The sequence below is a fragment of the Patella vulgata genome, chromosome 2, assembly GCF_932274485.2.
Source record: "Patella vulgata chromosome 2, xgPatVulg1.2, whole genome shotgun sequence".
In the NCBI taxonomy this organism is placed as follows: Eukaryota; Metazoa; Mollusca; class Gastropoda; family Patellidae; genus Patella; species Patella vulgata.
In genome coordinates, this window is record NC_065880.2 from 44,904,310 (window position 1) to 44,929,564 (window position 25,255).

Consider the following 25,255-nt stretch of genomic DNA (forward strand, 5'->3'; position numbering starts at 1 on the left):
ATATAATACCATACAAAAATATCATTAGAGTTTCCGACACACTTAAAGTAAATATTTCACTTGTATTTGTAAAGTTTGTGGCCACACCAGAGTCCATGACTGTCATTCTTAACTTTCTTAGATAAATTCACTTCTGTGAGTCAGTCTTCTAAACGATCGATTCTAGATGACAACTGATTGGTATGTAGCCGTACCATAGAACAGAGTAATATCATGAAACAAATTACGATCATATATACGAAAGAGAGGCAAATAGGAAACACGCTGCATTATTATAACTGATAACTAATGTTAAACTACACGTAAAAGAAATATATAATTTCTTGCTAATTGATCTGTATATTTGGGGAATTGGTATTCCTCGATATCTTGATGAGCTGTACCCTTATCCTGTTACGTGTGAGTACGCCTACTGCATGCTCTAAAATGCCAATACGACGCGTTTATTATGTACTAAATTGTATTAAATTCATTGTGCAGTAGGGTAGGCAGGCAGTTAAACCCTCATCAATATTTTGATCTGATAATTGAGGCATGTTGGACACAAAAGGTGTTGCATCCCTGAATTTACCACGTGGTCGCACTTTTTTTAATATGCCTTGAAAAGGGGCATTAGATAAATCCGAGAAACCGACCAGCTTTTAGGATAATTTTGGCGTAGAATTTAATAACTCTGACCACTGCAAAAACGATGCGCGACTCTTAATTTCCACATAAATATAGCCCAACAATGTCAGCAAGATTTAAACAAAAGCGTTTACAAGATTTCTATGACCGGGCAATAACGTCACCAATAAAAGTCACCCTAAAATTTCGATAATGTTCTGCCTCATGATCAGCCGATTTATCGCGGCAAATTCTAAGAACAAAACACAAAAACTATGTGGACAGGCGGGCGGAAATGAAATCGTGCATAATTTATAGTATGAAAGTTAAAGTACATTTCGATAGAGAAAACAACAAGACTTGACTCGATATTAACAATCGTTAATGCGCCCATTTAAATTAATTAATAGCCTTACTCAATATCTCAAATGTCGTTTTTAAAATGAAATTAAAGAGTACTAACCCTATACGACGTTTCAGATATAATGAACAAAAAAGGTTTGGTTTTATCCCATAACACCGATGTGTATAAACCACACACCACATCAGACTTATGCTGGGTATGTCAGAAGAATAATTACCAGGTCTCAGAAGCAACAATCTCCCAGAGGTAGTCAAGTCTGCAAAACTGAAAAAACAAGAGGAACACCTTCTTCTTGTTGAGAAAGAAAGAATTTACTACCAAGACATGGTGAAGAAATCAAAAGAAGTCTGTCAAGAATTAGATTTGAAGCTACAACATTCACCCCCGTCATGCCAGTAAGGAAATAAAAATGCACTACAGCTTCGACTATGCACAACAGGTATTTATTTTCACATTAGGCCGTGTTGAATTGATTCCTTGTTTCTCCTGCCACCACTCTGGCCATAATGTGCGGTAGTGCGGTAAACACAACACAGAGTGAATTTTAAAACACAAAACATAATATCTATAGTCTGAGGGTTGTGTACCTCTTTTAATATTATAAATAATCTATTATTCGTTAATATAAAAGCACAGATATTTAATTGAATACATTTAATAACGACTAGAAGAGGAAATAACCATATTTTGATATAAATTTTCCGTATTCTTGTGTTACATTTCAATGGAATCATTTCAGTAAGATGAAATTTGATGCGCTTGGAGTTCGTTAGTTTTGACAACAAAAAATTTATTAGATGGTATTAACATAATTTTTTAAATATTTTTTTTGTCTCATAAAAGGTAAGCGCACGATTTTCGTGGTCTTCAACCTAAGCGGGAGGGCAATAGAAACAAGGAATTAATTCAACGCGATCTTAGATATTTTCTACATAAATACAGGATAGCATTATCTTTTAAGTTATTCCTTTCGTCAGAAGGAATTGTTCAGTGTGCTGTATTTGTATCTCTCATAAACACGGGGGGGGGGGGTGGATGGCCGAATGGTTAGCACGCGCGCGCTGAATCATACGGTCTGTCATTGAGTCAACTGGCGGGGTTTCGATTTTCCGGTTGTACGTGACAAGGAGTAGACCTCTACGCGCAAGTGAATGATTGAACCAGGAGTTAGTCCCGAAATGACCTAGTTTGTGTCGAGTGGACGTCGTTAAACCCCATTTCTCTCTCTCAGTCTCATAAACACTGTGTAAACTGAAATTTATGATAATCAGACTTACACCCGTCCAGTTGTGTCTTTTTCTAGGTATTCTGTGGCATAATGGTACTCATTTTGTTCCCTGTTCGGTTCTTAGACATGTGCTAATGATATTAATAATTGCTCAATTTATTTCAGGTACACTTTCCGTCCGATCCCTGGCAACCAGGACCAATGTATTTCTTGACGCCGAGGAAGTGTGGGTTGTTCGGAGTATGTTGTGAGGGGATACCCCAGCAGGTGAATTATCTTGTGGATGAAAGTTTGGCTTCCAGCAAGGGATCTAACAGTGTTATAAACTACCTCCACCACTTTTTTGACAACTTTGGACTTGGTGAAAAAGAAGCAGGGCTACACTGTGATAACTGCTCTGGACAGAACAAAAATAGATTTGTTCTCTGGTACATGGCATGGAGGACCATGCACAAGCTCCATAGTCATATAGGATTGCATTGCCTAATTGTTGGTCACACAAAATTCGCACCAGACTGGTGCTTCGGGCTAATTAAGCAAAAGTACAGACGGACAAGAGTCTGCAAGTTGGACGATATCGCTGCTGTAGTTCGTGAAAGTACAGTAACTGGAGTTAATATTCCTCAGCTTGTTGGATTAGAAGATGGCACGGTTTATGTGAAGGCTTATGACTGGCAGAATTTCCTTCAGCCCTACTTCCGTCCTTTGCAAGGTATCAAAAACTACCAGCACTTCAGGTGAGTCTCACATGTTTTGTTTTTACACCTGAAATAAAAAAAGGACACTTAGGTTAGAAAAAAAGAATACTTTGTGTATGCGACACAGAGAAAAATGGGGTTTTGCGTTCACTCGACGCAAACTAGGTCATTTCGGGACTTAACATATGGTTCAATTTTATTTCATTAATTCGCTTCCGCATGGGGGTCTTTAGAAGTAGGAGAAAACCGGAGGACCTGGAGAAAACCCATGAGGTTGGACAGGCGACCCTACTCCTTGTCACCAGGGAATGGAAACCATGTCAGTTCACTCACTGACAGATCTAATGATATAAAGCGCACACGCTAACCTTTCGGCCACCCAACCACCCCTTTGTGTATGCAGATATTGATAGTCAGTGATAAGAAATAATGAATAGCTGAAAGCTTTAAAATTAGTAACTTTAATGAATTATGATTAATGCACTTCACATTGTCATTGTACTTACATTGTTATTTTTGTTTTTTCCACCGTTTCTTCCTTTTTTATATCTTTTGTTTCAGAATGAATATCCCTTTGATAAGTGTTTTTAGTTCTACTAAAAAGTTTGCATTGTTCATTTCAGTTTTTATTCCTCTACACCTGGACTGGTCATCGCAAGAGATTGTTCGGACTCTGAAAATGTGACAAGGTTTCAGCTGCTGAAAGATCCGGAGATCCTGCCCCCAGTCAATCTGCCACCAGTAATTCAACCACCTGGCTTGGATGATAAACGACAAGCCCACCTTTATGACCAAATCCGTGACTTCTGTGACGATGAATCAAAGGACATCTGTTGCCCGAAACCATGTGCTGAGGCCAAGTTCGGAGCAGAACAGTAGAACGTTAAATCCCGTCTGTCTGTCACACATTTTGGGACATAATAACCCTCTTTCTAATTGAGCTAGAATGTTCAAACTTGGGGTAGGTGTTTATTAGGTCGATGCCTTGATGGAGTTCGAAGATGAGCATTTTCGGCTTAGGGTAAGCAGAGATAAGCAATTTGATTGTTTGATGCTTTGGGACACGATAACTTTAGTCCTAATTAAGTGGGAGTGATGAAACTTGGTGTATAGTTTCATTACATCAATACCTTGACTAAGTTCGATAATGAGCATTTTCTGCTCAGGGTAAGCAGAGCGATAAGCAATTTGATTGGTCGAGACTTTCGAACACAATAACTCTCATTCTAATTGAGTTACAATGTTCACACTTGGCATAGACCTACATAAGGTGAATGCCTTGATGGAGTTCTATGATGAACATTGTCTGCTTACGGTAAGCAGAAAAAAAGCAATTTGATTGGTTGATGCTTTGAGGCACGATAACTTTGGTTATAATGAAGAGAGAGCGATGGAACTCCGAATATAGATTCATTATATCATTACCGTTACTAATTTCGATGGTGAGAATTTTCTGCTTAGGCTAATGAGCGATAAGCAATTTGATTGGTCAAGACTTTGGAACATAACAACTCTTCTTTTTATAGAGGTAGAATGTTTAGACTTGATGTAGATGTTCATTAGGTGAATGTCTTGAATGAGTTCAATGATTAACATTTCGAGCTGAAGCTAAGCAGAGCTAGTCAATTTCATTGGTCAGTGCTTTGGGACAAGATAATCTTGATTCTATCTGATAGAGAGTGATGAAACTTAGTGTATAGTTTGATTGCTTGATACTTTTGAAAAAAAATTAAATGTGCGATTAATTAATGGGTGTCATCTATTTATTTTGGGATTACGGCGGGGGACATCAGCCTCACTGTTGGCTTGTTTTATTTTGAGATAATGGGATAATGGACATGTTTTAGCTTTTCTATACAATGAACAATGACGTCAGCAGGTTGAGTGCTAGCCGCAGGGTGTGCGTGTTGGTGGGGGGGGGGCATGTGAATTCTATTTCTAAAATTAAATATTTGTCAACTACAAGCTTCTCTGTTTTGTTTTAATACATTTACTTTCCACCAAGATGTGAAAATTACTCATTCGGCCTTTTTATTATGAGAAACATTTTGTTCCCGAAATTTCCCAAAATTGCAATTTGAAAATAAAAGTGCTGGGAGTATGCAATGTTATTTCAGGAAATTTCATCACAGTTTAAAGTTCAAACATGTTTGTTTTGTTTGCATATGCTCTCTAATATATCTGTGCAAAATTTCAAGCCTGTATCTTTAACCTAAGTATGTGGTTGCTATGGACATTTACCTGATGATTGAAACAAAACTTTGGCGGCCATTTTCTCAAAATCAATGTTTTCAAAATTCATTGAACATTACCGCACATTTTCTGCTGTAGCTCAGCCAATAATTTTTGCACCAATGTAAAGCTGGGAATATCTTCTTTTCAAATATGTACATATCTCAATATCTTATTGTGGAGCCATGTGACTGTATTTGTCAGAGTGGGTCACATATATAAGTGAACATAGTACTGGTTTTGACTCACAGTTTTGAATTACTACCAGTATACATCAAACTTAGATAAGTTCATCGTCAATTTCGTAAGGTAGAAAGGAACTGTGTTAGAAAAGCATTAGAGGCTATGAAAGTTTGGCATTTTACTGGTACTGAGTGATTTTCTTTCATAACCCTAAACCTTGTATGTTGCCGAAAAATTTCTTAGACTTTTATTAGTAACCGACTTAATGGTCTTTGGGTATTAATTTTTAGTTTTGAACTCTGTAGTGAGCTCGAGGATGAGGTCGGAAAACTCGGGCTATCGTACAGGGTCCACACTTGATACCATTCCAACCACTACTGCTTGGGATCATTCGGAATTTATCGCCACGGTATCATCAGTATCGGTATTCCAATTGGGGGTGGGGGTGGGGGTGGGGTAGGGGGGGGGCAAATGTTTTCACACATGCTAGTGTACGGCAACTAATAGCATACGATACCCTGCATAGAAACAAATGTTGAGAAATCGTTAACAATATATTATTGCCATCATGCATTTCGATAAATAGCCTTCGGGTCACGTTTATGTCTATTAAGAGATTTAAACGCCATCAGATCGTCTGTGGAAAGTGGTTATGCAAAAACAGCACTACATCTATTGGACCTTTTCAGTCGGCCCAGGAATTGCACATAACAGGTTTATGCCCTATCCTGAGCACCGTCGTCAACGGGTAATAAATTATAAATAATGTTAAATCTGATTCAGTTATCCTAACGAATCAGTCCTGGATCACGTATTGACTACTGTAACAGTTTATTGGTAGTAGTGCTCGAGACATACTGCTCAAACCCCAAAATGTCCATAATACAGCTGCCTGGATCATATCCAGAACAATCAAGTCATCACATAAAATGATCTAACTCTCAGTTAAACATATAAGTAAAATTCAAGTATTAGAGAACAGCATAGTAACGCATTAACATGGCCTGACGATTCGTATAGAGAGAGAGAAAGGGAGAGAGAGAGGGGGGAGAGAGAGATGGGTTTAACGTCCACTCGACACAAGCTGTGTTATTTCGGAACTAACATATGTTTCAATTTTATTTAATTAATTCGCTGTGGGAGGAAACCGGCGGACCCGAAGAAAACCCACGGTGTTGGACAGACGACCTTACTACTTTTCCCGTACAAGCGGGGAATGGAAACCACGTCCTATGACTCAATGACAACTCACACTGTATAGCGTAAGTCCGTCTTCATTAGCCCATTCGGAACAGAACGGTAGGACGTTAAACCCCATTTCATTTCATTTCATATTTTATTGGGAATTTAATTATGGACCAATTCATATGTTTTGGTTGGCCGAGTGGCTAGTTGGCATGACAAGTTATCCAAGGGAGAAAACTCTATCATTCATACAAGTGGCAGACCACCATTAATTTCCCCATTGACTTCAAAATTCTGGCCTCTTTGCCCACCTCCAACTTTTCCCCAAATTTTCGTTGGGCTGAATGCTTTTCACTACAGACAGAGGAACAAATTAAATGGTCATGACTTTGCACTAAAATTTGTATGAGGTTAACCACCAAAATTTTGAGATACACAAACTTGAAGAAGCATACTAAAAACATGTAACTAGTTGCCGTACATATCACCGTAGCCAACCTGATAACCCCGTTATCCTTCCGCCTCAAAATCATGAATATTTACCTTGGATATACCACCCACAATGTCCAGGTTAATTCTGAATTTGGTATTGTTTCAAGGGTCTTCGTAGATTGGGAGTAAAATTGATGCACCACGCTATATATATTGAAGTAGATAGAGTACAAGTACTTTATTATGTTTACGGTAGATAAATACATAAATAAATAAAAAAATTAAAAAATACGTCCAGGTAAAAAATAAACCACTTTACTTCATTATGATATACACCAAATCATTCATAATGAATTAAAGTGGTTGATTTTTTTTATCTGGAAGTATTCCGTCCTGCATCACTGGCATATTACTCGATGTCTTATGGATTTTAATTAACTTTTGGCGTTCTGTTGTTTTAAGCGTTGTATAAATATACAAAAGGATAAGTTATAAACAAAATCAAAACTGCGACTCCTCTCGCATCTTCCGTTTTAAAAGTTAGCCCTCACCCAATTGCTGCATTCGCAATCCTCGTATTAAATATGTCTAGAAGGAACTAAATCCTATCACGCACAGGCGCAACGGGCAATTTTAGGCGACCCGAGATACTGTCAAAATCATGCCTATGTGTGTGTGTGTGTGTGCGACAGTTCGGCGATTGCCACTGCTAATCTGATGAGTAGCCAAAATGCAGATGAAAATCTAGTTAGGATTGGTGGGGGGGGGGGGGCATTTTGTAAGATGTCATAATAAGTTGGCTTGCGCTGCACTGAAAATAAACTTGGATTGTACAGTAAAATAGGTTCTGTTATGTACTGATGACTTTTTTTTTACTGGAAATATATACCATTTATTTTTGCAAGTCTCCCGATCATTACTTGAAACTTAGGCTCTATGTATATATCGTCAAGCTAAAGCAAAAACTGCCTAAGTCACTTTTTTTCAAAATTTAGCTTAAAATGTGTACGGTCATCAGCTTCATTGACTTCTTGAAGGAAATTACACCAAAATTGTAAAATATTATGTTTTAGAGGGAAAATGTGAAACTGCCTAAGTCAATATGTGACTTAGGCAATAAGTGTATTTTGATTTAAGCAATTTTTGCCTTGTGTCCAACATACACAATGTCTTAGGCATTTTGTGCACAAAGTAATTAGAAAATATTAACCACTGCTGATGTCTTAGCAATTATGAGACACCTTTGTCTGAAAAAAAAATATTTGCCTCAGACAGCATCTGATCCGAAAAACAAAATCTTGGTTTTTCACAAAAGTATGCCTTCAAGATATCGAATCCAAATTTTACAAATTTCGTTAAAAAATCGTAAGCTCTGAGTGATGCGTACACATTGAATGCCGATATGGTTCGACATGATCACCAAATTTGCCAAGGCATAAAGTATGCCTTCAAGAATCCAAATTTTGCAAAAGTCCGTTGAAAACTGTATTCTCTGATGCGTTCACATTGAATGCCAATATGGTTTGACATGATCACAATGCGTCAAACCAGATTGGAATAAAGTAAATCCGTCCAAACAGTAGGTTCTATTACATTATCAAAATTTCCAGAAATTGGTGGGAGTAACTCCAGAAAAGAAAGATGCGGAACGCAGAATATTGATTTTCTTACCATCAAGCGTTTCGGTTAAGGGGGATGAGTGGAGTGAACTAGCAGAAAGTCGTGGAACATTGCATTTCGTTAGTGTTCGTCCTCTCCTGATCCCAATGCTTACCACCAAAAACTGTCACATGTTGCAGGGTGTTTGTCAAAAGGGGCATTAGTTACCGTAACTCTTGGAAAGTCGCGGAACACAGAATCATCGAATGTAGCTTTTACGACGTGCACATCAACGTGTACACAGGGCCTTGGTTTTTTTGTCCCACAATTTAAAATTAAATAGCAGTCTAAACATGGTTTATGGCATCGATTTGTTACTAATGCTAGGTTCCCACCGAGGTGCGGTGCGTTACGAAGGCGACATTGGCCATTCTTAGTTGATCCTGGAATTTATATTTACTTCTCGATACGTTCTGGTACGATTGGGTGCGCTTCGATGCAATATGGTCACGTTTGGTAAATTTCATGGGACATAGTCTGTCACGATGTAGTCTCTTGTTCAGATACGATCAAACACGTTCCGATAGGAACGATTGGGTACGACAGATACGAACGGGTACGTTTTGAAACGATTAAGCAAGGCTGACACTTGCACGATTCCGTGGCACGCATTGGCACGACTCGAGTCGTAAACTGGCGTGAAGTGTGCGTAAACCCGTCGTGACTGCGTGCCATTTCGGGACGAGAATTTTGAAATGTTCAAAATTTTGGTCACGACAAAATTTAGCAGCCAATCCAAAAATGACCAGGGGTTGGGGAGGCCCCCTTTTTATATTGCATGCCCAAGTCGGCACGACACCGTCCGAATTGCGCAAACTTGTCTTGCCAATGCGGGAAGTGCGTAAACTATGCGTGAACTCGTCGTGCCAGTTTGTGTCAATGTGGACACTGATGGGCACGCATTCGTGAACTTGTCGTGAACTATGTGTGAACTAGTCGTGAACAGTGCGGGAGCCTCCCAGTTCGTGCCCCAAAATGGCAGGGCACCACAAGGAGTGGAGCCTGCGGCTTAATTTGACTCAACACGGGGCAACTTACCCGGTCCGGACATTGTCAGGATTGACAGACGCTCGTGCAGTTCTTTCTCGATTCGATGGGTGGTGGTGCATGGCCGTTCGTGGCTGGTGAAGTGAAAAGTCTGGTTTATTCCGCTAACAGGCGAGGCCTCGCCCTTAAATAGTCGACTCGTGGTTCTCGGTCGTCCTCGCCCCGCTTGCGGGGTGACATGGGAGAACATCGGGCGAGTCGAAGCAACTTCTTAGGGGGATCCCGAGCAAGCTTAAGCTAGGTGAGAGAGATCAATAACAGGTCAGTGGTGCCCTTAGATGCCCGGGGCCGCACGCGCGCTACACTGAAGACGAAAGCGCGAGTGCCTACGGTCTAAGTTTGGTCAGGCCGGGAACCCGCCCCGAGAGGGGAAGTTGGGGGGCTGTTCCTTCGGGGGCAGTCTCGTCTACAACGGGTTAACCGTGCCAATCGTCTTCGTGCTGGGGATCGGGGCTTGCAATTCAGCCCCGTGAACGAGGAATTCCGAGTAGGCGTCCGTCATCAGCTAGCGCCCATTAAGTCCCTGCCTTTTGTACACACCGCCCGTCGCTACCTCCGATAGAATGGCTCAGCGAGGTCGTTGGACTCGGGACTTGCATTTTGCAACGACCCAGGAAGGCGGTCGAGCTTAATCATTTAGAGGAAGTAAAAGTCGTAACAAGGTTTCCGTAGGTGAACCTGCGGAAGGATCAATGCCGTACGCGGTCTCCTCCTCGTCCTCGAGAGAGGCTAGACGAGAACTACCCCGAAACCCATCGGTTTCACGGTCGCACCAAGAGACGTTAGGAGGCACGTCCCGTGCAAGCCAGTCTGCGGCGAGGAGTGTCGGACCCCGGCATGGCCTCAGCACGTCTTCTCTTTTATCGGTACGTGTTCACGACCCTTCTCGCGGTAGGCGCTCTGCCATGCCAGACGGGCACGTTCAAAGAGCCCCGGTCGTCAGCACCGGGCCGCCGTCCAACTGATTTTCACACGAATAAAGAGACACAGTCATTGCGAACCGTCGTGTTCGGCGGTCCGCAGTTTATAGAGTACGGCCGTAGGCGTTGGATCACTCGGCTCGTGCGTCGATGAACAGCGCGGCCTGACGCGTTAAGTGGTGTGAATTGCAGTGACGATCATCGATGTCTCGAACGCACATGGCGGTCGCGGGCTCTCCCACGGCCACGTTCGTCCGAGGGCCGGCAGGTGAAACTTCCCAAGACTGGGAGTCGCGGTCACCCGCGAGACCCCGTCTCCTCAAAGACAGACAGACGGAGGGGAGTGCCGCGACTGCACGGAAGGTAGCACCCGCTGAAATTAAGCATATCAGTAAGCGGAGGAAAAGAAACCAACCTGGATTCCCTCAGTAGCGGCGAGCGAAGCGGGAAGAGCCCATCGCCGAATCCCCCGTCGGTTTCTGACTGTCCGAGCAAGTCCTGCGGGACAGGTCTGCTCCCAGAGTGGGTGTGAGGCCTTTACCTCGGCCTGGGTCTTCGGTAGGCTCCATCCAAGGCTAAATACTGGCACGAGTCCGATAGCGAACAAGTACCGTGAGGGAAAGTTGAACAGAACTTTGAAGTGAGAGTTCAAGAGATCGTGAAAGCGCCTACGGGCAAACGGGTGGAACCGCCGGTGCGATCAGCGGAATCCAGCTCGGCGGGTTGGCGGCTCCTTGTGCGTTCGGGACCTGTTCTTCTCGGTGGACGGGCTCGGTCGACCGAGAGGGTTCATCCCCGTCGGCGTATCTTCCGCTCGGAGTGCTTCGTCTCGGCTGGACGCTAAACCCCTCCGTCTGCACTGGTTGGTTCTAGGGCGAACGTAGCTCCGGGCCGAGGAAAGGCCCCGTCCTCGCTCCCGACCGAGTCCCCCAGCGCCGTCGCGGCCGCCTTGACTGTCTCTCGTAGACTTAACAGTGCAAGTGCGGTCTGTCGATCGACGTTGGCGGGGCGGCGGGCATTGGAGGGCGGTCTAGAGGGTCCGCGACTGGCCGTAGCGGCACTCTTCCCAACCCGTCTTAAAACACGGACCAAGGAGTCTAACGTGAGCGCGAGTCACAGGTAAAAACACTCCCTTGGGCGCAGTGAAAGCGACGTGGTCCGGCCCTCTCTCGGGCGAGCGAGGCGCAGGACCGGCCCGTCGGGGGTTGTTACGGCCTCGGTGGAACGAGAGCGCTCGCGTTGGGATCCGAAAGATGGTGAACTAAGCCCGAGCGGGATGAAGCCGACAGAAATGTCGGTAGAGGTCCTAAGTGGTTCTCACGCGCAAATCGATCACGATACTTTGGTTTAGGGGCGAAAGACTAATCAAACCATCTAGTAGCTGGTTCCCTCCGAAGTTTCCCCCAGGATAGCTGGCGCTCGCCGCGACAGTTTCGTCCGGTAAAGCGAATGACTAGAGCAGTCCGTGCCGAAAGGGCGTGTAGCTGGTTCCCTCCGAAGTTTCCCCCAGGATAGCTGGCGCTCGCCGCGACAGTTTCGTCCGGTAAAGCGAATGACTAGAGCAGTCCGTGCCGAAAGGGCGTGGAGCTATTATCAAACTTTAAACGAGGAGGGGTGTCTTCCGCTCGATCTGGGCGGCTGGACCCCCGCAGAAATGTACGAGTGCCAAGTGGGCCACTTTTGGTAAGCAGAACTGACGCTGTGGGATGAACCAAACGCCGGGTTAAGGCGCCCGATCGTCACGCTCAGCAGAAACCACAAAAGGCGTCCATCGGTAAAGACAGCAGGACGGTGACCATGGAAGTCGGTACCCGCCAAGGAGTGTGTAACAACTCACCTGCCGAATTGGTGGACCCTGAAAATGGATGGCGCTATAGCGTGCAGCCTACAACCGGCCGTCTCGGCAAATTCTCCCCGGCCCGCCGGGGGGACAGACCGAAGCCGAGACGAGTAGGAGGGTCGCCGCGGTCAGCGCTGAAGCCTTAGGCGTGAGTCTGGGTGTAGCGGCCGCGGTTGCCGATCTTGGTGGTAGTAGCAAATATTCTAGCGAGAATCTCGAAGGCCGAAGTGGAGAAAGGTTCCGCGTTGCTCCTTCGATCGGCCGCGGGTTAGTCGGTCCTAAGGCCTGGGAGAAATCCTACGTGAAGCCAGACATTTTTGGATCAAGCAGTCTGGCACGGGGCCGAAAGGGAAACGGGTTAGTATTCCCGTACCCGAAGGCGGAGCACAAGCGGCGACGCAAGGAAGGTCGGATACGCCGTCGGGAGAGTCGAGAAGAGTTAACTTTTCTTTTTGAATGCGCTCGCTGGCTCTGGAAGCGGTTCTGCCGGAGATAGGGAACGAGGGCAATCAATTTATCCGCAAAGCCGGCTCCAGCGGGGGCCTGTTCGGCTACGACTCGACGGTCCATGAAACTCCGACGGCTAATCTCAAAGACGACCTCTTTTACGCTCCCGCCTCGGGCCGTACCTTAATCCGCCGCAGGTCTCCAAGGTTCACAGCCTCTGGTCGATAGAACAATGTAGGTAAAGGAAGTCGGCAAAATGGATCCGTAACATCGGGAGAAGGATTGGCTCTGAGGGCCGGGCGGCCCGCTGCTAGCTCGGAAGGGGGAATCCTAGGGCGGGAGTCGGCCAGATGGCATATTATGTTGGGCGCACCTGCAAGACGACCGCTCTACCCCCGGATGGGCAGGCGGACGTGAGCGGTACGGGGGTAACAGTATCCCTTTGGCCGATCGCGGCACGGGCGCCGATGACGGCTCGCTCAGAACTGGCACGACGGTCCGGGGGAATCCGACTGTTTAGTAAAAACATAGCGTCTCGAAGGCCGGAGATCGGTGTTGACGGGACGTGATTTCTGCCCAGTGCTCTGAATGTCACGGTGAAGAAATTTACGGAAGCGCGGGTAAACGGCGGGAGTAACTATGACTCTCTTAAGGTAGCCAAATGCTTCGTCATGATTGTAATTAGTGACGCGCATGAATGGATTAACGAGATTCCCACTGTCCCTATCTACTATCTAGCGAAGCCACAGCCGGAGGAACGGGTCCGGGGCTGTCAGCGGGGTAAGAAGACCCTGTTGAGCTTAATTTGGTTTGGTCCACATTTTGGTTGCTTCCGCCAAAATCTCGGTGGAAAGTCGTGTTAAGCCGCATTCCGCCCGAAAAACGGTCGGGAATGGATGATCGCACGTCATCTCCCAAGGTATCGATCGAAAGCTGAGGTCCCTGCGGTCACGCCCGACACACTTTTTTCGTCAAGTCGCACGTACCAATCGAGCAAACGCCCTTTCCGCGCCAAATTTCCTCCCATCCCGCTTCCCCGCGGCCTTTCCGCGCTCCCCACTGCCAAAAACACGACCCCCATTGCCTTCAAAATTTCTCAGGGGGTAGGGCATAGGGTAGAGTAAATTCTGATAGAATTTGGAGACAATCGAACCACGGGTCTTTGACTGACAGACCGAAAACCGCCGAAAAACACAGTTTTTGAGCTATTGCTCGGTCTTTGTGGCGCTGCTGTGGCCAAAATATTATAAAGAATAGCACGCGCATGCCAGGTCTCGATCGGGACATCCTTCGACAACGATTTCCACCAGCATTGATCTTTGTGAGGCCATCGGTGCCTTGGCTGCATGTCCGTATTTGCCGAAAGATAAACCTTTCACGGTCACGTAACTGCCCATCGCTCGCTTGGCGCTGGATTTCAAGCGGTTGCACTCTTCCTGGCCTCGTGCGACGTCTCTGTGAAATTGTACGGTCTTCAGCTTTTTGATCGTATAATTCCCAAAACCCTGCATATTCTCATTCCAGAGATAATTGCCCCGGAACTTGCTCAGACGGCTCAGGTGATGGACGGAAAAGGAAAAGAAGCCGAAACCTGGCACAAATTCGTGCCGCACAGCGGCTTCAGTGGTGTTTCCGCCGCCGCTGCCCATCCAAAAACTCGCGACTCGCGGCTCGAATCGCCTTCCATTTTCTCAGGTGGCTGGGCGATAGGTTGGAGTACATTGTGGCTGATTTTGGAGGCAATTGCACGAGTTTTCGACTGGGCGACCAAAAACCCCCGAATAAACACGTTCTCGCGATTTTGCTGTGGTGCTGCTGTGGCTAAAATGGTTTATACAATGCCACGTGCATGGCAGGTCTCGATCGTGACATCCTTCGTCAATGTTTTCCACAGGCATTGATCTTTGTGGGACCATCGGTGCCTTGGCTGCATGTCCGTATTTGACAAAAAAATAAACCTTTTAGGGTCCCGTAACTGCTGTTCGCTAGCATTTGGCGCTGGATTTCAAGCGGTTGCACTCTTCCTGGCCTCTCGTGCGACGTCTCTGTGAAATTGTACGGTCTTCAGCTTTTTGATCGTATAATTCCCAAAACCCTGCATATTGTCATTCCAGAGATAATGGCCCCGGAACTTGCTCAGACGGCTCAGGTGATGGACGGAAAAGGAAAAGAAGCCGAAACCTGGCACAAATTCGTGCCGCACAGCGGCTTCAGTGGTGTTTCCGCCGCCGCTGCCCATCCAAAAACTCGCGACTCGCGGCTCGAATCGCCTTCCATTTTCTCAGGTGGCTGGGCGATAGGTTGGAGTACATTGTGGCTGATTTTGGAGGCAATTGCACGAGTTTTCGACAGCCGTCATTCAGCAAAACCATCGAAATACCCCGAACTGAGCCTGCCAGGAAACTGTCAATTTTGGAGTGATCAGGCTGAAATTGGGACACCACCTTCGTACTAACTGCAGGAAGGTGCCCTAGAATAAAGCCTTCGGATGACGCGTTCAGCCAAACGCTAAAAATACCACAGGAATATAGGGCCTAAAATCATTAATATTAATCCAATGAGCCTGAAATTGGCAGGGCCACCTCGGAAGACATGTAGGATGATTCTCTGAAAATTTCAGCTTCATGGCTGCAATATTTCCCCAAAAGACCAGGCTTCATACATCTGCATACAGCCTGAAATTGGGACACCACCTTCGTACTAACTGCAGGAAGGTGCCCTAGAAATTTCAGGCTCATTGGATTAATATTAAAGGGCGGGTCACCCCTCAGAAGACCCAGGGGGGTCAAAACATCGTTTATAGAGGTCTTAGGAGCAACAGATTTCGACCAAGGGGCACTTGGGGCATCCTGGGGACAGGCCTGGGGGCGAGGGGGCGCAAGCTCAAAATTGAGCCTTTTTGATCACTTCTTTTGAAAACTGAAATACCCTGTTGAGTTTGGCTCACGATTGGCTTTGTCGGGCGAGAGCGCAGGTGTAGCCTAGGTGGGACTGCCCTGTGGCGCAAGTGAAAGACCACTACTGCGTTCCTCGTTCGACTCACTCGGTGATAACCGCAGGAGCGGCGCACTCGGGGCGGCGTCGGCGAGATCAAGGGGCTAAGCGAGGAATTCCTTTACCTCGCGAGGGTGTTCGAGGACAGATTCAGTTTTGTGCTTAACTGGGGCGGTGTGCCCGCGAAACGATAGCGCGGGCGCCCCAAGGCCAGTCTCACAAGGGACAGAAACCCTTGGTCGAGCGAAAGGGCAAATGCTGGCTTGAGGATGCCTTTCAGTAGGAGGTATCCATGTGAAAGCACGGCCTATCGATCCTTTTGTGTCGCCCTATCATTGCGAAGCAGAATTCGCCAAGCGTTGGATTGTTCACCCACCAACAGGGATCGTGAGCTGGGTTTAGACCGTCGTGAGACAGGTTAGTTTTACCCTACTGGTAGGGAATCATACGAGCGGGTACGAGCGGGTAGGGCTGACTAGTACGAGAGGAATGTTGGCCCGGGATTGAAAGCGTTGGTGCTTGGTGGTGACTACCATTGCCGCTTTGCCTTTGTCCCCGGAATCCCATCCCACGACGTCCGCGTCTGCCTCTCGTTGACCAGCAACGGAATGATTAGGCCCCGCTTCGCCCTCCCAGGGCGAACGGGGTGGTGTGTGTCCGACCTGTGTGTTTCGGCAGGTGTCGACGGCAGGTAAATCTGCTTACAAACGACTTGGGTTTGTGCGAGTCGGGGTGTCGTACTCGGTCGAGCGGCCTGTTGTGGCTGCCAGGCGTTGAGACTTGTCCCTCGACTAGGAGATTTGTGAGCTCTCGGTTTCGCCCGCCCCCTTGCAACGCCGCAAGAGATTTACCCGCAAAAGACGGGTAGAGCTCTGCGCGGCGCACGGGGCGGGAGAAGTTGAGAGAGAGAGACAGAGAGAAGAGGGAGAGCCCGCGAGGCCCGAGCGCAGACAAAATACGTCTGGGGTCGCGGCTCTCGCTGCGGGCGAGAGCATACAGTGCCGTCAACGGGTATCGGTTCTGGGAGGCTGCGGTATCGTCGTCAACAGGCATAGCCCGGTGCCAAAGTAAGGCCAGGAGAATCTGCCGTCGGTGGGTGGCCGACCCCGCGAATCTGCCATCCGCCGTCGTCAACAGACAGGGGAAATCTGCCGTCGGCCTGCGACTGCAGAGGAATGTGACGTCGACAAGTGACAGAGAAGAAAGTGTCGGAGGTCGACCTCGAGATCGAGTGATGGCCTGTGACACAAGCGGCATCTGCCGTCGGCCAGTGACGTACTCGGTCGAGCGGCCTGTTGTGGCTGCGAGGCGTTGAGACTTGTCCCTCGACTAGGAGATTTGTTAGCGGGAGACGGACTGAGCTCTCGGTTTCGCCCGCCCCCTTGCAACGCCGCAAGAGATTTACCCGCAAAAGACGGGTAGAGCTCTGCGCGTCGCACGGGGCGGGAGAAGTTGAGAGAGAGAGTCAGAGAGAAGAGGGAGAGCCCGCGAGGCCCGAGCGCAGACAAAATACGTCTGGGGTCGCGGCTCTCGCTGCGGGCGAGAGCATACAGTGCCGTCAACGGGTATCGGTTCTGGGAGGCTGCGGTATCGTCGTCAACAGGCATAGCCCGGTGCCAAAGTAAGGCCAGGAGAATCTGCCGTCGGTGGGTGGCCGACCCCGCGAATCTGCCATCCGCCGTCGTCAACAGACAGGGGAAATCTGTCGTCGGCCTGCGACTGCAGAGGAATGTGACGTCGACAAGTGACAGAGAAGAAAGTGTCGGAGGTCGACCTCGAGATCGAGTGATGGCCTGTGACACAAGCGGCATCTGCCGTCGGCCAGTGACGGGCACGACAGATTGTCGATGGTCGACCCGCGGGTCGGCCAGTGACCCGAAATGCATCTTCTCGTTAGGTCGGCTACGACCAGGCGTCGCCCATAGGTGGTCGGCGAGGCACAAGTTGCTGCCCAGTGCCCGCTACCGCCACTGTCGTTAACAGGTGACGGGACTCTAACCTTCAACATAATCATTTTTCTCTCTCAATCACATAAATCTTTCAACACATTTTGCGCTATTACCAATTTTAAATTCTATATATTATCGTATAATATGTATTAAGATATATGGAAAATCTCCTACTGTTTTTTTTTCATATCAAATCATATCAACGCAAGTCGATAATAAGTAAAAATGTCAAGTTTTTTCTTTATCGACGAGTGTCGATATTTTTTCATATAAAAGCACACAAATAAATAAATATAATTCTTTAGTTTAGATTTTTTTAATAATTTTAATCGATATCTCGCTCAGTAGATTATGAAAGTTATCACACAAGCGGTATCTACTGGATGACTCTATATACTAGAATATATAAACTTGTTTTATTTACGGAAACAGGTCTCATCCATGGTTACAAATCTTTAACTTGTTCTCTATGCATCTTTTGCAAAATGTGGGCGTATCTTGCATAGCAACCGGTTGTTTTGGCTCCTAAATCCCTTCGAAATGTCTAAAAAAAAGCAGATTTATTAATTGCAATAAATATGATCAATGGAATATTGATTTATTAAAATTTGATTTGCATCATTTAAGAATACTTGGTAATGTGTAACAAAAAATCTGCGAATGGAATCTTCATGCAGGATGTTAGATCACGCACTGTTAACTTCGACTGATGTTTTTATGTGAATCCATGGAGAAGGTCCTGTATAATAGATGAGACAAACATTAATCAGCCACTATTTTATACTGTCATTAGCTTAATTACCGTTCTTAATTAATCCTTTTATAAAATATAAATAAGAAGTGGATGAAACAAGTAAAGTGTTCGAACCTTGAACAGAAAGGAAATGTACACTGGCCCATGAGGTCACCACTAACAACAATATGGAATGATATGGATTTCAGTTATGACCGATTTAATGAATGTTTTTGACGTGGGGGATATCATGGTTAGGATAATAAATATTTGATTGTTGATATGCATGTGCAGTCAACTATGTATATTTTAATGACAAACTTTTCTATAGAGGTTTAATGAATGTTTTTGACGTGGGAGATATCATGGTTAGGATAATAAATATTTGATTGTTGATATGCATGTGCAGTCAACTATGTATATTTTAATGACAAACTTTTCTATAGAGGTTTTAAATATTCTGACTTTAGTTGGATTCTGAGCTGATTAAAAACACCTGCGACCATGGTCTGTTGTGTTTACCTTTATTTTCTTAGTATCTCAGTATATATTCTTCACGCACATGCTAAATATTCCAAATACGTACACACATCTGTTATAGAAGACACCTGTGACGCCAGTACTAAGCTACAGGATGAATTTGTCGAGAAACCATATAAGTGTTTCATCAAATGTTCTCACGTAGCAAATTGCCGAAAGTTGATGCTATGCCATGTCGAGGATGGATACACATGCAGTTTATATGAAGATGGTGAGAACTGTGTTAGTTCGAACAAAAATTTGTGCCAGTGTCACAGAAAGGTAAAACCCGATTTTTATCCCTCTTTGTATCGAGCTTAGGGTAAGCAGAGATAAGCAATTTGATTAGTTGATGCTTTGGGGCACGATAACTTTGGTAATAATTAAGTAAGAGTGATGAACTCTGCTTTTAATTGAGGAAGAATTTTGCTTATGTTAAATTGGGAAGTTGAATATTATCAGTAATGGTGTCATTGTATTTTATTTATTATGAGACATCTAGAAAATATTAGAGATACATCGCTTTAATTTAGGTGAAAATAACGTATTGATCGAATTAGGCTGATCTGACTTATCTCGATTATTGATGGTTCAAACTCAATACAATTAATTTTTAGTCTGGAATGATCAAGCGAACGTACTGACTATAGCGAACTGTAAAACTAATTATGTTGGCCCGTCTGTATTTTTGCCCGTCACATTTTTGGGAACAAAATAATTATAGCGTCAGACGGTTCAATCCTCCATAGGTAAATTTCCTTGACTGAGTTCGAGACTTTGAGGGTACAATAATAATCATTCTTCATTCTAATTGAGATATAATGTTCGTCCTAAGTGTAGATCACGTCTGTTAAAATATTATGTATAGCTAAATAAGCCCTTTGTAGATCTTTATTTTGGTATCAAATGCTTTACAAATTTTTATTTAGACACTTCAAACGATTAGCTTAGAATGACTGAAATTTCAATATAGTCTCTTTTCATTATCTGTTTTTAAACTATTGTAGCGAGAACTGTCAGCTTTTTATCCAACCAAATCTTACATAATGCATTTTTAAGTGAATGCCTTTTCTGTTTGGTCAAAGAGCTGTCCATCAATATCACTGTTAGTCACATTTGGAATACAATGTTTCCAACTGAGATAGAATGTTCGAACTTGTAGTGTAGATTTCCTGTTGGTAAATGTCAAGACTCGGTTCGATGATTGTTTGATTGGGATTTTAGAATACAGTACACCTAGCTGCTTCTCATTGAGGTAGAATGTTAAACATGCTGTGAAAGTTCATAAGGTGGATGTCATAACTGAGGCCAAGCCAAGTAGAAATATGCAAATTGATTTGTGGGTGCTTTCGAATACGATTACCCCTATGCTAATTAAGTGATAGTGATGAAACTTGAAGTACAGCTTTAATACTTCATTACCCTGACTAAGTTTGATACTGAGCATTTTGCTGCTCCGGTTAAGCAGAGTGATAAGTAATTTGATTGCTCGGTGCTTTATCTCTGCAAAGGAGAGAGTTGCATCTAGGATCGTAATTTGATTGCTCAGTGCTTTATCTATAAAGGAGAACGGTCGCTTGTGGGATCGCTATAGTCCAAAATTGCCATTTTTGTTCCAAGCAAAATAACCAGCTTCTATTACGTGACAATAGTGGTGTCGCATTTTCAACCTCGTCGGATCTTGCTGTTCCAATCCACTGCACAACAAAAATAAGCGGAAGCGAATGATTTAAATAAAATTGAACCATTTATTAGTCCGGAAATTGCATAGTTTCTGTCGAGTGGGCGTTAACTTAAACCTTCCATCCATATCATGTTCCAGTAAACATCGTCAGTTTATGAAGAAATGTGAGAAACATGGTATCAAGGTCGGTAATACACAAATGTAAATCATTGTGTCTGTATTGCTATACAATATGCTTTCCATCAGCAATTTTCTTATGTTTCAGAATTATACTTGCGACAACGGGATGTGTTTATGCCCTATCGGTTATTATGGAGATACATGTGAAAATATAATAACAGGTCAGTACTCACGGCCACCGCTCCAGACACGCTACTCTTTTCTCAAGCCTAAGACCTAGCATCGGCGGAGACAAAAATGTTTCAGTTGGTCAGGGTCGAATTTGTGTAATTCAAACCAGATACACGAGAAACGCATATAAAAGATATTACGTACGGTGCAAAACAAGACTTGAGTGCAGGGTTCGACAGATCCTTTGCTGTATTACACAACGTCTAAGGTCCGATACTTTAAAGTGGTCTCGGGAGCATAGCCCACTTTCTCTGTCAGGCGAGGCAGCTAGACATTCACAAATAACATGTGATGTCCAAAGGATTTGTTACCGAGCGGGTAGTCTGACGAAGGGTATAACGACCAACTGCAGGGGGCCTTACTCAAATAGACCGACTTGGGGTATAAATGTGCAAATAATTTACCATCCTTTATAAGGTGGCTTTAGATAGAAAATAATGTTTGTTTGAAACTTAATTTTCTTTTTACTTTTACAGATTGTTCTCAAGGCTTTATCTTAGGAATGTCCAACCTCGAACAAAAGATAAGTTTCGTAAGACCGAGTTTATCAACCGAACCTTTTGAAATATTATGCCATTTTAACTGGAATGGTATTGCCCACACACTTGTAAGAAATACCCAGTGCTCGACAGTAACATATAACCGCACATGGGAGGAATACCGCGATGGATTTGGTGATGCAAGTGGCGAACACTGGATTGGTCTTACAAAGTTCTACCAAATGAGTATGGGGAGATCATTTCGACTGAATGTTATGGCAATGTATAGTAGCTCTCACCAGTTGGCACAGGGTTATTATGATTCCTTTAGTATTTCGGATTCCTCGGACGGTTTTAAACTACAGATTTCTTCATATTCCTCACACCAGTCTGAAAAATGCGGAGACGCGTGGACAGCTTCCCTAAATATAAATAACATGCCTTTCTCAACATACGACAACGATCTGACAGCAGTAGGATGTCCATCTGTTATGCAAGGTGGTGGTTGGTTTTCTACAACAGACCCACAATGCACACTTGGTAATATATTTGGTAAAGTTGTTACTTGGGATGCAGTTGTAACACAGCCTATCCATTTATTTTATTTGAGATTGTTAGGTAAGTAAAATACTTTTGGAGATATATGTCTTGCTGGGTTTTTTTTTTTAAAAAAGTGAAGAGATACGCTAACAGAACACTACAGACATTACCTTGCCAGACAATAAATATATTTGGCACGAACCTGAATTTCGAAATGGCAACTCCGTGAGACTAGCCAAATAATCCCAACAATTTAGTAAAAAAAATCTCAAAAACTCTTGATCTGTAAAGAGTTTACAAGTTTTCGGCGGAAAAGGTTGTTGGACACTGAATTGCGATATTTAACCTCTACTTAATCTAATGTGTACGTTAGTTTGTGATTCCTGCGTATTCTCTCATGTCCGTAGTTTTGTTTTGTGTAATTTTGTGTGGTGCGGTCTCCCAGCACTTACATATTATAATTTTTTCAAAAAGTCTTACCTAACCCCCTGCAGATCGTAGTGGACGAGGCGTTGCGCTTGCTCTTGAACATGGACTGGCTTCTTCATTGTCTGCTGGATGACTTCGATAGGTATATCTCATAATGGTTTCCTCATTAGGTTTTTGGATTCTGTTATAATGTATTTATGTTTGTGTATGATTTACACCAAAGCGGTTAAAATTGTAAACAGATGTGCCTTGATCTACCTTTTCAAGTCTTTACTACATGTAGTCTGTCGGAGTGGTATAAATAAATGGTATAAAATAACACTTATCACTGGACGTCTGAAATCAATCAATACAGTATTTAATAACTATAGAAATGAGTATTATAATCAGTGTTATGTGCACAAATATGTTTGTATTTGCTTCACACTTATTCGAACTTATTCAACCAGAATCATCAGGCTTGTTCCCCTAACATGTATAGTAAGAGCCTTGTGGTCATTTATATGGGACCGTGGCCATATTGGGCGCCATTTTGAATTCAACGACTTGGTGACACCACAGTGTAAAATTGATGGGATTATTTAAATTCTGTGGTATAATGTATGGGTTTAGAAGTTAATACTCACACGTTATTGAGGAATTAGTATCCTCTTACGTCTTTGGCGGAGGACAAAATGCAAAATGGCACCAAAACGTTTTCCCCAAGAGGCAAAAATTGGTTAACTACATGGAGGATTATCACTGCACCAATAGATCAGAAAAAAAAACAAGACACCCCCCCCCCCCCACACACACACACACACGCGCCCACTTAATTCCAGCTAACCTGCCAAATTACAGTTCACCGGCAACGATACCTGGAGAGCGCTTGCGGGAGCAATAAACACAGTGTAGATTTGGTGCGCGACAGTGTTCTTTCTTGGGCCTAGACGAAACAATTCCAGGAAGTCTGGAATAAGTCTCTATCAGTGACTTGCTTGTAGAGCGTTTTCGGTAAAAATAGAAATCACCCCGTGCAATATCAACGCAAAACGTTCAATGTCGATCAGTGTAATCAGTAACATGTCTTGAATTAGTTATCATGGACTAAGTTGTTGTTATTGTGTTTTACTAATGATATACTTTATTGACAAAGACTACGTACAGTATCATAATTGACATGTCGCTTGATAACAGTTCAATTACCATAATTAAAAACCCAATAAACACTATGTACCTTTATTGTATCTTATAGAAATTTATTGTTATTGTTAAGCTGTAAATTTTAGGGTTTTTTTATAAAATGTTTTAATTATAAATGTTTAATTAATAATTTTGTTAATGATACATGCATATTATTTTATCGTGCATATTATTATATCCATTATAGTTCATTGTTGTAACCATGACGTTATTATGTCACATCACTTGTTGGAATTGATAAAGGATGTCCGAAGAAGCTTAATAAAGCGGAAAGTACTCGCAAAAACTTAGTTTTTTTTTCTAATAACAACTTTATTTCTAATATCTAACACCTGAGAGTAGCTTTAACTATAACCTTTCACTATTTTTATATCCATTATAGTTCATTGTTGTAACCATGACGTTACTACGTCACATCACTTGTTGGAATTGGTAATGGTTGCCTGGAGAAGCTTAATAAAGCGGAAAGTACTCGCAAAAACCTAGTTTTTTTTCCCTAAAACAACTTTATTTCTAATATCTAACACCTGAGAGTAGTTTTAACTATAACCTTTCACTATAAACAAAGAAAAACTTATCGCAACACCTCTATTTGAATACAGTGCTAGTGTTGATCAGATATGTTTGTTATTCTACGATCGTGGAATGTATTCAATCTTATTGAACTGCCTCGAGGAAACGCCGAACCAGCAAAAAAGACAAAAACTGAAGTTAAAGTGAATCTTTAGAGTTCAGAAATGGGCGAAACAAATTTGGTACATGTCATTAGGAAATCATAAATTAAATCCTGTACTTAAATCCTTGATCCTCCGAAAAGTCGAAAAATAGGGAAGATGCGACTTGATGATTGGGATTCGTTCCTTTGCCACGTAGTTTTTATTCGGCTGTAAAAATTAGAACTACTCGAAATTTAACAACGAAACGAAGATATTTTAAATGGCATTTAAAGGTGTAAAGTTTTATTATCTCTAGTCTGTAATTATTTGTCTTCATTCATTCAAATAAACTTGGCGAATGGCTTTAATTTGTTCGTTCGTTCTTGGTGTTTAACGTCTGCTTCCACATAAGTGATATCGCAGACAAGACATAGGAGAGCCGAAGCTGATTCCTGTTTTTTAGAATATGATTTTGCAATCTTTCCATTTGGCCTTAGGCCATGGATTTGGTTTAGTGGGAAGTTATTCCCTTTATTTAATACAAAACATATCGTTTGGTAGATGATCTCATCTGCTTCTGGATTGGTAGATGTCATCGTTTGGGGTTAGTGTTTAGGTGCCAGGCCCGTCTTATCGTGGCCTCCCCTTTCTCCACTGTCCCACTCTCTGGGTTTGGTATCAGTTTTATTTGCGGAATAGTGTTTAGGTGCCAAGTTCGTCTGACCGTAACTCCCCCTTACTCCACTATCCTGCTAGTTTGGTAGATCCCATCTTTGTGGGGTATGTGTTTAGGTGCCAGGCCCGTCTTATCGTGACCTCCCCTTACTCCACTATCCTGCCAGTTTGGTTTAAATCCCCTATGTAGTTTAGTGTTTAGATACCGGGCCCGTCTAACTGT

The 25,255-nt window shown here is 43.8% G+C and overlaps 1 protein-coding gene and 2 pseudogenes across 1 annotated transcript; all 3 read left to right on the forward strand.

The window, feature by feature from the left end:
- Positions 1–1,255: 1,255 nt before the first annotated feature.
- On the forward strand, positions 1,256–24,096 carry LOC130010917 (uncharacterized; the record flags this gene model as incomplete). Its single annotated transcript, XM_056099132.1, has 3 exons — positions 1,256–1,365; positions 2,387–2,647; positions 24,084–24,096. Coding segments are annotated over 3 exons (384 nt in total), but the record flags the coding sequence as incomplete, so codon positions are not given.
- LOC126813591 (5.8S ribosomal RNA) lies at positions 10,670–10,818 on the forward strand (annotated as a pseudogene).
- On the forward strand, positions 10,901–16,639 carry LOC126813716 (large subunit ribosomal RNA; annotated as a pseudogene).
- Positions 24,097–25,255: the final 1,159 nt, after the last annotated feature.